The sequence below is a fragment of the Papio anubis genome, chromosome 12 (assembly GCF_008728515.1).
Source record: "Papio anubis isolate 15944 chromosome 12, Panubis1.0, whole genome shotgun sequence".
NCBI classification, from domain to species: domain Eukaryota; kingdom Metazoa; phylum Chordata; class Mammalia; order Primates; family Cercopithecidae; genus Papio; species Papio anubis.
In genome coordinates this window covers 57,348,270-57,360,910 of record NC_044987.1, presented here as the reverse complement: position 1 = coordinate 57,360,910, position 12,641 = coordinate 57,348,270, and the positions used below count along the sequence as shown (strand labels likewise).

Below are 12,641 nucleotides of genomic sequence, written 5' to 3'. Positions count from 1 at the left end.
TCCCTTTTCTGGTGGAGCATATCCACCCCCACCAAGATCATACTTCACCATTTTTGTCTCAATGTTAACAGGTGTGGACCATCCGGAAATGGCCTTTCCCTGGCACCCCTACTGCTTAGAGAGGCAATGCGATAATTGCTGAATTATCACCCGACGTTTCTAGTGGGTAGGGGGAGAGCCCTCCTCTGCCCCACTCATGCCTAACTACCTGTCACAATATTAGTCCATTTTCACACTTCTATAAAGAAATACCTGAGACTGGGTAATTCAAAGAAAAGAGGTTTCATTGACTCACAGTTCCACGTGGCTGGAGAGACCTCAGGAAACTTACAGTCATTGAAGAAGGTGAAGGGGAAGCAAACTTGGACCTTTTCACATGGCAGCAGGAAAGCGTGTGCAAGCGCAGGAAAAACTACCATTTATAAAACCGTCAGATCTTGTGAGAATTCACTTACTGTCACAAGAACAGCATGGGGGAAACCACCCACATAGTCCAATTGCCTCCCACCAGTTTCCTCAATACCTGAGGATTGCAATTCAAGATGAGATTTGGGTGGGGACAGAAAACCTAACCATATCAAATATAGAAGGTATCTTTTGTGAGATTTTAACAGCAATAAATCATCTGCATTTTTAATAATTAATGTTTAGTCTAAATTTAAAATGCATTTTCAAGGTCTTATACATTCATGATTTTTGACTGATGCATTTTAATTCTAAGTAAATGAAGAGTGAATGAAAAACTATACTGAAATTAGTTTGGGGTGAAGGATGAATCTGTTAAATTAATTTTGGGGAAAAGAATAACTTTATTACGTCATAACTGAACCGCATCTGAAATAATATCTATTAGGTTTTAAATATCTGTACTCTTTTGAAAATTTGGAACTAGTTTAATTTGCATGAGGGCAGTCTGTCTGTTTTTCTTTTGTGTTCTTTTATAGAGCCTTTTGTAGTAGACGATTAGTGGGTATTTGCTATTGAATGAACATAAGGCCACTGCCCTCAAGAAATGTTACTGAGGAGATGTCATAAATATCAGTTGATCAGATTTAGTGAAGAGATCTATCTACGCAAGGCAATCTGTGCTAAGTGCCAGGTGAGAGGTTAAAACGGTAGGTGGTGTAACAAGAGTGGTCATTTTGGGTAGGATGATTAACAAAAATTCACCAAATGTAGGTAGGATTTGAGTTGGGCCCTTAAAGAAGTTTCAGTAAAAGTAGAGAGGAAGAAGGGATTATCAAAATAACCATTTCCAGATTATGTCATTTCAATAATGCCTCTTCATTCCTGAACATAGTTTGGAAACTTTCCCTTTTTGACTTTTGGATAAATAAAAAATGTTCATTTCGCCAAATATTTCTCTAGGGATTTCAAGACCCTATTACTTCCCTTGTTCTTCTCTGGCTAATGACTTCATCATGCTTATCTGTTTTAAATCTTTCTTGCTGTGCTCATCTTTGATCCTTCTCCAAAGCAGCATTTTAGACCTGTAAATGCTGTTTGTACTGAGTTTCCCCCTCCCCTGTAACCTCCATCTTGTTAGGCCAGAGTTTACCTAAGCCATATCTGATATGGAGCTCCCAAGTTCTTCTCTTAACTCTTTAACACTGTGTACTTGGTCTTTCTTCCAAACTTACAGTGTACTTTCCTCTTGAATTTAACATGAACATTTCCATTTTTACTGCGTCCCAATGATCAGTACAAGCTCTGCTCAGTGAATGTGGGTTCTAGCAAACTGAAGACAAAAGGCCCAGACTTCTAGATGAAATGTTTCACCATAAACCTACTTAGACTGGATGGAGGTCTTCCAGAAGCCATCTGCACAATTTCCCCCTTACCCAGGAAATATTTCTGTGTAATATTGATGGTTTAAAAATATTTTTAGTAATAACTTAATGCAATAAAGTGAATATGTAATGTTTATTTTTTAAAATAATGTGAAAAAAACTAATTTTCATAAATTAAATATTTTTTGAAACTATTATATATATCCCAGAGAAAATAGAGTGACTTAGGGCAGCCACGGTGGCTCATGCCTGTAATCCCAGTACTTTGGGGGGCCAAGGTGGGAGGATCATTTCAGCTTAGGGGTTCAAGACCAGCCTGAGCAACATAAGAAGACCTCGCCAGTACAAAAAACCCAAAATATATATAATTGGCCAGGCGCAGTGGCTCATGCCTGTAATCTGAGCACTTATTGCTTGAGTCCAGTAGTTCAAGACCAGCATGAGCAACATAATGAGACCTTGTCTCTACAGAAAAAAATTTTAATTAGCCAGGAGTGGTGGCATGTGCCTGTAGTTGCAGCTACACAGGAGGCTGAGGTGGGAGGATCACTTGAGCCCAGGAGGTTGAGGCTGCAGTGAGTCACGATTGTGCCACTGAACTCACTGTGTGCGACAGAGTGAGACCCTGTCTCAAAAAAAAAAAAAAGAAAATAGAGTGACTCTTGTAGTAATAAAAATCCTGCATTCCTGTATATCTTTTTATCTTTCAAAGCATAGCTTAAGTGTTATCTTCTTACTGAAGCCCATCTTGGATTCTGTCCCTCCCCCTAAGTATATTGTTTTTTTTTTGCACTCTTTGTTCCTATCACTCTCTTTTGCTAGTTGTTTACCTGTCTGTCTTTCCTGCTACATTTATACGTACTTTTTCAGGATAGGTACCAAAGTTATTCACTTGTTAATTTTTCTTCTAGCTCCCAACTTAGCGCCTTGCCTGTAGAAAATACTTAATAAATGTTTGTCAAATTGAATTACATTTGTGTTTATCATTTTTTAAAGTAAGACACACTTGGTTTCCTGTTTTTTTTTTTTTTCTTCTGATATCTAAATTTAAAGCTACTGGAAGGAGTCCCTTGTACTGTAATATACATTTGTATGATGGTTGTTATTATTATTTTTTTCTTTAAGCTTAGCGTGAACCAGAGTTCCCTATAACTTTCCTTGTTACTGGCCTGGATTAGAAGGCAAACCTTCTCCCTTGTGATAAGTGTTCTTGAGCTGGTGCAAGTACCAACACGATTCCCAGGTTGCACCTATTTTCGTTTGTTTTTTACTTTTTATTTATATCATAAGTTATGTGGGTTTTTTTTTTTCAACTTTTATTTTAAATTCAAGAGTACATGTGCAGGTTCGATATATAGATATTCTTAACAGCAAGATTGTGGAAGTTCCTATATAATATTCTATGGATCTTTCTCATATCAAATAATCTTTATATGTGTTATTTGGTCATATTTATTGTTTTTATCATATTCAATTATTTAAATAATTTAAATATAATTGTTCTTACCCATTTTGCTGATTAGGAAACTAAGGCTTAAGCATAAATAAGTTGGCTAAGTTCACACAGCTAGAAGGTGGTGGTAGATAGGAACACAATGATGCCTACTCTAAATTGTGGAGATGAATTTAGATGATCTCCCTATCTACTTCCAGCTCTGAAGTCTGTGAAGCTCTGGGAATGTTTAACATTATTTGAACATCTGCATAATCAGTGAAATATTTGGCAAAATGAACTTGCATTGGGGAAAAGTGCTGGGTTGCTTTCAGGCTCAAACCAGTTATAGCCTTCATCTAGCTAATTTGCTGACAGTGCAAGGAGAGCTTTTCACAGTGGCAATGAAGCAATATAGATCACTTTTTCAGCTTCACTAGATTTTAATGCTTTTATTTTTTTATCTTTAGCTCTGGGTGATGGTTTTACAGTTGTAAATACAACTGAGCTCTCAATTGTTTATCCAGTCACCTCAGGGCTTTATGTATTCAGCCAAATGTTGGAAAACCGTTTAGCTTGTGGAGCACACTGGCTCCACCTACTGTCCTATGAGAAAACACCTTCCTACCGTATCTTCATTCACAATTCTCTTAAATTGTACCCTTTTGCACATTGTGCTTTTCCCTGAACTTTTTCTCATATTTTTGATATTTGAGTTTCCGTTTACCTCACCGAAAGATAAACTTACCTATTAAGAAATCGTGAAATTACTATAACGTTGTCAGTCTTGCCTGTAATTTATATTATAAGGAGAATGTGTTTGGGGGTATAAAAATATCATGGTTTTCAAAACTCTAAATCTATATCAAAATAAGACTTTCCCTGTAGAAAAAAAGTTTTAAAAATATTTTGGTACACTATTGTGTGATGTATGAATGAATATCTCATTTTTATTTCCAGAACAGAAACTTTTAATTGAATTTTCTGGAAGCAGTTAACCTCAAACCCAATTAAACTCTTAGTAGAAGTAATTTTATTTTCTGTCATTCATCTTTTTAATACTTTAGTTTTCAATTATAAAGACAACATAGCCACATTGTAGAAAATATGGGAAAAAGGGGGGAAATTCATTATTTAACCTCCTTAAACGTTTATTCTTAATTTCTTGGTTAGGGAACCCTCACCAACTATAGTTTTGCCAAGTCATGATTGATGAAAACATAGTTTTATAATTGTGGTAGTTATCAACTTATTACTTCTTAGCTCTGAGTTCATCGTTCATTGCATGATTGGTGAAAATGGACCTGAGCCCTTTGAATATTTTCCTTTGACAGCTGGCTGGATGTTAAATTTTGTCAGTAGAGGGCGCTAGAGAGACATTGCAAGAAGAGATTTTCTTTCTTGGTTCTGGTGTGGTGGCTTGGCGACTTCTCTGGCGCCAGCTCTACCAGTCCAAGTGGCTTAATAGCTTCTGGCTTCTACAGTGCTGAGGCTTCCCCAGTGCCCAGCTCTTAAAGCTTGGTCAACTTCTGGTGCCAGGCTATTGCAGAACGTGGCAGTCAGCAGCACCTAGTGGTCAGTAGCTTTCCCTGCCCACCTACCTCCCTGCTCTATGTGATTAGCTTTAGCTGGCACCCTAAAGAGCAGATTTCTGACAAGTTCTGAACAGTAGATTTTCAGCAAGCTCTGTGGGTATAGCATCACAGCAACTTCTCGGCTATTCAGTGAACCATGGTCATGCCTTCTCCAACAAGATCTGCATCTCAGTCTTGGGGAGACCTCTTTTTTAATGCTCTATCTCAGCCTTCAAGGGGTAGTGGCTGATCCTTACATCTACTATTCCTTTATTCTGTAACGTTTTCTTTACTTGTGACTAGCCTGTCTCTCCTTACTCTTACAAGTTAATAATTCTCTATTGAAATTACTCTGGTTTATCTTTTCTGATTGAACTCTGACTTAAACCTTTTTTTTTTTTTTTTTACAGACAGAATCTTGCTCTGTCACCCAGGCTGGAGTGCAGTGATGTGATCATGGCTCACTGAAGCCTCAACCTCCCAGGCTCAAGTGATCCTCCCACCTCAGTCTTCTGAGCGGCTAGGACCATGGGCAAGTGCCACTATGCCTGGCTAATTTTTAAACATTTTTTTGTAGAGACAGGTTCTCCTTATGTTGCCCAGGCTGATGTTGAACTCCTGGGCTCAAGCAGTCCTCCCACCTTGGCTTTCCAAAGTGCTGGGATTATAGCCATGATCCACAATGCCTGGGCTGAAACCATTTTATTTTTACCAAAAGTTTTAAGTCCATGATCATTTTATATGCATTATTTTGCTTAGTAAAATTAAATTAGCTAACACGTATAGCCATATAAGCTAAATTGCTTATTTACAAAGCAATTACATATCTATTATTCTTTAAATCAGCTTTTTAAAAGTAACCTTTTATTCTTTCTTCCTGACTTTACAGTCTTACCTGATTTATCAATTTTTTGCCTTTGTGGTTAATCCTTTTCATGTCCTATTTAAAAAAAATGATTGCCTCTCCAAGGTGATAAAGATGTTCTCCCATATTTTTTTCTGAAAATTTTATTGTTTTACCTTTTACATTTAGATCTATAATACATTTGGAATTTGTTTTTAATTAAAACAAATTTTTAATTGTTTATCGAATTGGGCAGCCCTTGAACCAGAATGGGTTCAGAGGAGCTCCCATCTGGAATTTATTTTTGTGTAAGGAGTGTGAACCTGGGATCCAGATTAATTTTTTTCCTATATAAATATGCAGTTGATCCAGTATCCTGTATTGAAAAGACAGTCCTTTCCCTAATACACTTCAGGGTTATGTTTGTCATAAATCAGGTGACTGTAAATGTTAGTATATTCTTATAATCTTACCTGTTCTATTTAACCTTGTTAGTAGGCCTTGATATCTAGTAATGTAAATATTCCAGGTTTGTTGTTACTCAAGATTGTCTTGGCTCTTCTTGGCCTTTTGTATTTCATATAAAGTTTAGAATCAGCTTTTCAATTTGTACCCCAAACCATTTGGGAGTTTTATTAGTGTTATGTTTTATACATCTTTGTCAGATTTATTGCTAGATATGTGATGTATTTTGATGCTATTGTAAATTGTATCTGTAACACCAAAACTGCAGTTACATGTTCAGATTGTCAGTCTGACCCAGGAATCCTTCAGATATTTGAAGATAGCAGTCATTCCATTCCTTATATGTTGTGTTTTGTTTATTTAGTATATTATGCCTTTCTATGAGTCTCTACTCTGAATGCTTTAGTATTTCTGTTTTTTTAGGGTGCCACAAATAGATAAGCATCCCAAGGAGAAGCTGAATTAAAGCAGAGAAAAGTAGGATGACTACTATCTAGCTGTTTCCATTTTTACCTCTGAATACTACTTTGAAGTGTAGTATATTGAGATTTTCCTCCCAGAATAGCCTACTGTCATCTTTCTGTCTTTGAAACTTTCTGTCAGGCTTGTCCTTACTCTGTAACAAGCCTATATTTGTGGTCTGAAATTCCTCATTCTAATTTGTAAAACTTGTACATTGTCCTTAAATTAGTTTCATATAGTTTGTAAGACCCTCTTCTTCTCCCTGCCTCCAGGTAATTTGAAATGTATTACTGACTTCTATACTATTGACATTTCAGCTAAATTTAATACTATCTGTACATTTGGATATGCTTCCATTGCTTTATCTTAGTCATCATTAAAGATTTTCATTAGTTTGAATCTCAGGGCACTCCTGAATGGTAAAATATTCAACATCTCCTACAGGTTTACTTAAAACTATTGATAACTGCTGTTTGGATATATAACTCTCAATCTGTCTGGCTCCCCACCTTACATTTTCATACTCCACCTAGGCAAATTACTTTATTCTTTGTACAGTTTGGAATTCATTTAGTACATTCTGAATAAAATACTCGTTGATATAATTTTTAAAACCTTGTAATTAATAAGCACCCTCTGTGGGAACATTGTGCTAGTACACCTAGTGAGAGGAACATTGACTATAAGGACAAACAGACCTGGAATAAAATCTTGCCGCCACCATTTGCTTATTGTGAGAACTTGGAATTGTATATCTGTAAACTGTATAATTTCTTAACCTGCTTTTACTGTTTATTTTTAATAGGGACAATAATACTTCACAAGATTGGTTGTGAGAAGCAAGTAAGATAGCACATGTAAAATATAAAGTTCAGTGCCTGATACTTAATAGACTCAGCATATTTTTGTTCCTCTCTCTCCTTTCAGGGTCTAGCTCAAATCTTATTACATCTACGACACTATTCCTAACGATCTTACTCCCTCTCCTAAATCGTTTCTGTATTAATTTTTATTTTATCAAAGCAATATATTTAAAAAATAGATTAAAAATCTAGATAATGCTAAATAACTTTAGCAAAAGCAGAAGGCAGTGCTCTTTCCCAACCCTTCTTTGCTTCCCACTGTCCAGTTCTACTGCCTAGAAGCAAAATTAAAAGCAAAACCCCAACTTTATTGAGGTATACTTGAGATATAATTGAGATACAAAACAGACTGCACATATTTAAAGTGTACAAATTAAAATTTGACATTGGCTTATACCTGTGAAACCATCACAAACAACATAGTAACATATCCTTCACCTTCAAGTTTTATTTAAGCCCTCCTTCTGCATTGAACTGTTCTACCATTTCTCCCCCAGCAACCACTGATCTGCTTTCTGTCTCTGTAGATTAGTTTGCATTTTCTAGCCTTTCATATGATCTGTTTTAGTCCTTGTTTGCTAATTCTAACATGTGTTCTGGGTTGGTTCCAATTGATTATTTTCCTCATGGATTGTGTTTCTTGCTTTTTTTGTATGCCTGGTAATCTTTGATTGAATACCAGACAGCATGCTTTTTTAAACTTTGTTAGGTGCTGAATAATTTTTGTATTACTATAGTCTTGAATTTTTGTTCTGGATTTCAGTGAAACTACTTGGAAACAGTTTGATCCTTTTGGATTTTGTTTTTGTGATTTGTTAGGTGCGTCTGGAACAGGGTTCAGTCTAGTACTAGCTATTCCGTATTACTGAGGCCAGGCCTTCTTTATTTCTTTATCCAATGCCCAGTGAGATGCAAATTTTACTATTTCGGCTTGTGGAAATAGGCACTGTTTCTGGCCATGTGTGTACTGGCTATGTGTGAACACCTGGTACTGTTCCCTCTAATATTTTCACCATGATTCTTTCCTGGCTTCGACTGGTTTGCTTATACACATCTGCTAATCAGTCTTCTGCTGAACGGTTAGGGGGCCCTTTATAGATTTCCTGAGTTCTTTGTCTCTGAAGTTGTCTCTCATATACTATCTCCTGTGAAATCTAGTCACCTTGGTCTTCCTGAACTCCCTGTTTTGTTTCCTCATCAGGGAGCCTGCCAAGTTGTTTCATATATTTTATCTCCCCTCCCCTTCCCTCTTCTCCTGTCTTCTGCTTATTTCAGGTAAGAGGATAAATCTGGTTCTTGTTTCTTCATCTTGTGTGGAAACAGAAGTCTGACAATAACTTTGTTAACATTTATTTTATTTATTTATTTATTTATTTAGAGATGGGTCTCACTGTGTTGCCCAGGTTGCTCTAGAACTCCTGGGCTCAAGCGATCCTCCCACCTTGATCTCCCAAAGTGCTAAGATTACAAGTGTGAGCCACTGCCCTGGCCAGCTTTTTTTTTTTTTTTTAATTAATTTGGCTCAACATTTCTAAATAACTTGCTTATAGTCCTATTTTCTGGATCTGTAAATTTAAGATATTGTCTATTGTCTTCTAGTTTTGGTGGTTGGGGATTTCACTTTTTTATACCATCCCTGCTCTCCCCACTATATTTTCTCAATAAAGTCAGAGCATAATTTTTTTACTAAATAAGTAGTTAGGATGTAACATCAATAATATCAATATGGCTATGTAAATAATGTGCACTGCTAAGCCAGATAGTGTACTCTATGGTAACATTTCTTTCTGTGTAGACTACTAAAAATGCAAAAATTAGCTGGGCATGATGGCATGCACCTGTGTTCCCAGCTACTCAGTAGGCTGAGACACGAGAATCTCTCGAACCCAGGAGGTGGAGGTTGCAGTGAGCTGAGATCACACCACTGCACTCCAGCCTGGGCAACAGAGGAAGGCAACAGAGGAAAGCTCTGTCAAAAAAAAAAAAAAAAAAACACCAAAAATTTGTCCGCAGCAAGTACATAGGGTTAATATTAATTATCCCTTCTTATAGAAAAAGGAAAGACCAATGGAAAAACTGGCAAAGGGCATGAAATACATTTCATAGGAAAATAAATACAAAAGAACATAAAATTATACCCATCCTTATTCACTGTAAAAGAAAGAACGATGGGTCCACGTTTTCTTTTACTACTTTTTGGGCCAATAAATGTGTTTATTTCTTGACTTGGCAGTTTCATTTTTGTGTATCTGTTTTACAGATATACCTGCACTTGTAAATATATATGGTTATTCATTGCAATATTACCTGCACTTGTAAATATATACAGTTATTCTTTGCAATATTGCATGTAATAGTAAGAATGGGAAATAACCCGAATTTTTACAGTCATGGAGGACTGGTTGAATGAGTTATAGTACAATTTTTCCAACACTTCTGTCAAATGCCCACTGGCATTTTTTCCCCAAATTTTTTAACTTATCAAATTGTCTATCCTTTTCTTCCTTTTCTTCTTGGAAATTTCTTTCCTGCAGTTCTTGGTTCTCCTGCCACAGTTTGGACAGACTGTGTGGTCTCTGGTCCTTTTGCAGTCTTGAGCCTTTTCTTTACTTCTCTCTTGCGTTGCAGCCCATGTTTCTTAGCTCTAGTGTCATCCTTTCTCATGGTCAGTTTCCTTGTTTGTACTCACTACATTCTCCAGTTGATTCCAGAGAAAAGATACGTTGTAAGTGTATTTTTTTAATCCTTGACTGAAAATGGATTTTCTTCTGCCCTCTCAGTTAATTGATTATTTGTCTTGACATTAGCACCTCTGCTGAAAATCATTCTTTTGAAATTTGGAAAATATTGTGCCACTTTATTCTTCCCATAATCAAATTCATAAAATATTGTTTAGTCATTTCTTTCTCCATTTTATCTACTTATATCTTCTACTGGGGTTTTTACTATTCCTTTGCTATTCATGTTTGCACTTTGTTTTTGTGAAGACAGGAGCAAAGATCAAATTAAGATCCATTAATTAAGCCTTCTATGTTTTGCTAGAAACAGAAACTAGAAATTGAAACATTACTAGAAAAATGAAATGTTAAAGAGACATACAAAATGTAAACTGCAATTTGTTGCTTTTTTATTCCAAGTAACAAAATTAAGCCAATCCTGTATTCATCTTGTCATACTGCATCCATGGACCACAATTTCAGTGCATCGGTATAGGCTGCCTTCCCCAACTCATTTTTTGCTGTATCTCTGAGGTTCTTCCTGAGATCCTTTCCTTGCTTGCCTTTAGAAATTAGAATTTCCTTTAGTGGGTTTGCTGGTGGAAAATTTTTAGTTTCATTTGTCTTTATTTTATTTGGATTATTGTGAGAAATTTTTGGTGAGTACAGAATTTTTTTTCCAGCAACTTGAAAATATCTTCCCAATGTCTTTCTGAGAAGTTACTTGTTTAATTGTTGTTAAAGGCTACATGAATGTATCTTTATTTAAAGTGTTATTGATTAACCTAAATGTCTTCTTGTGTTTTTCTCTTAAAGGGAATACAGTGAGTAACCTGATCATGATTATACCTCCAATGTTCGGTGCAATTCAGAGTGTTAGAGACGGTCTGGAAAAACGGTACATTGCTTCTTATTTAGCACTCACAGGTAAGTATAACACTATTCAAATGGGCCAGTTTTCTTATTCATTTCTAAAAGCAGTTTTCAATTTTGTGTTGTTACATAACTTGAATATATTCTGAACTTCTTAGTTAAAACTCCAGAAACTTTGCCAGTGATTGAACTACATTTTGATTAAAATGTTTTAGAAATTACAAAATATTTTAAGCATATAAAAAAGAGTAGAGATAATATAACAAATATACCCACATTTCTTACTACCCAGTTTTGTCAGGTCCTAACAATTTATAATATTTGTTTCAGACCTTTTTCTTTTTTAAGGAAATTACTACAGATAAAATTGAAACTCCTTTGTATTCCTCCCTGATTATATGCCCCTCAGCCTCCCAGCCCATCCCCTAAGAGCGAACCTCAATCTTGAATTTGATGCTTATCATTTTCTCATGTTTTCATGTTTATACTATGTATGTATATATCCTTAAAAGTATACATAGTATGGTTTTGCATAGTTTTCAACTTTTTGGAAAGGATACCATCCAACCTTTTGTGACTTACGTATATTCTACTTGTCTGTGAGGTGGTGGACTATGTCTTAATCATCTCTGTGTCCCCATTGTCTGGCAGTTTAGTGTTCTTCAATAAGTACTGGGTGGATGGGTAAATCACCTATACCAGGACGTAACATAGTGAAATCACTTCTGTCTTCTGTCATGTTCTTGCATCATCATAATGAATAAAAAATGTCAAATAAAGTGGATTCTTTCTAGTAGTTTCATTTTTTAATTTTCTTTTCTGTTTTGTGTGTGTGTGTGTGTGCAGTGGTACAATCTCAGCTCACTGCAGCCTCAACCTCCCAGGTATAAGCGATCCTCCTACCTCAGCCTCCCAAGTAGCTGGGACCACAGGCGTATGCCATCATGCCTGGCTAATTTTTGTATTTTTTTGTAGAGACAGGATTTTGCCATGTTGCCCAGGCTAATCTCAAACTCCTGAGATCAAGCAACCCTCCTGCCCTGGCCTCCCAGAGTGCTGGGATTATAGGTGTGTGTGCTGCTGTGCCTGGCCCTATTTCTTTCTTATAACTCTCTAAAGGCTCTTTCTTTTTTTTTTTTTTTTTTTAGCTCATGGTGAGTATTTCCACATTACAGAAAGGACTTCTAATTATCCCAAAACTGTAAGCTATAGTGAATCATGTCAGATTCTACCTTAGATTATTTATTAGATATGAGAGACTTTAATTTTAGAATCTGTTGCTCATATGTATTTTAAGAAAGTTACTTGATTTATCTTCAAAAGGAAGACTTGTCTACAAACTTATCCCTTTGCTTTTTTTCTGGGGTGTTTTCATAATGTTCATAAACCATGGACAAATCACACTCTGTAACAACAATAAGAATTAAAAGACCTGAGGGACTTCCAATTGCCCTAGGATAATGGTAGCCTCCTAAGTTAGAGTTTGTCCACTTATTCTCCCAGAAAAACATACAGATTAATAAGGAAAACAAATGAAACTACATGCAGCCCACACTTTCAGCCTTACTAGGAGAAAGAATATTATGAACTTCAATTTATTTTAAGATAAGAAATAAACACC

At 36.0% G+C, this 12,641-nt stretch overlaps 1 protein-coding gene across 4 annotated transcripts in view; it reads left to right on the top strand.

Moving 5' to 3' along the window:
* ACER3 (alkaline ceramidase 3) overlaps positions 1-12,641 on the top strand; it is a 162,623-nt gene that overhangs the window by 54,529 nt on the left and 95,453 nt on the right. For all 4 annotated transcript variants that reach the window (XM_017948779.2, XM_031653093.1, XM_017948783.2 and 1 more), the window contains one exon: positions 10,964-11,074. In XM_017948779.2, the coding sequence (XP_017804268.1) occupies positions 10,964-11,074 (111 nt within the window). The remainder of the gene's footprint in view (positions 1-10,963; positions 11,075-12,641) is intronic.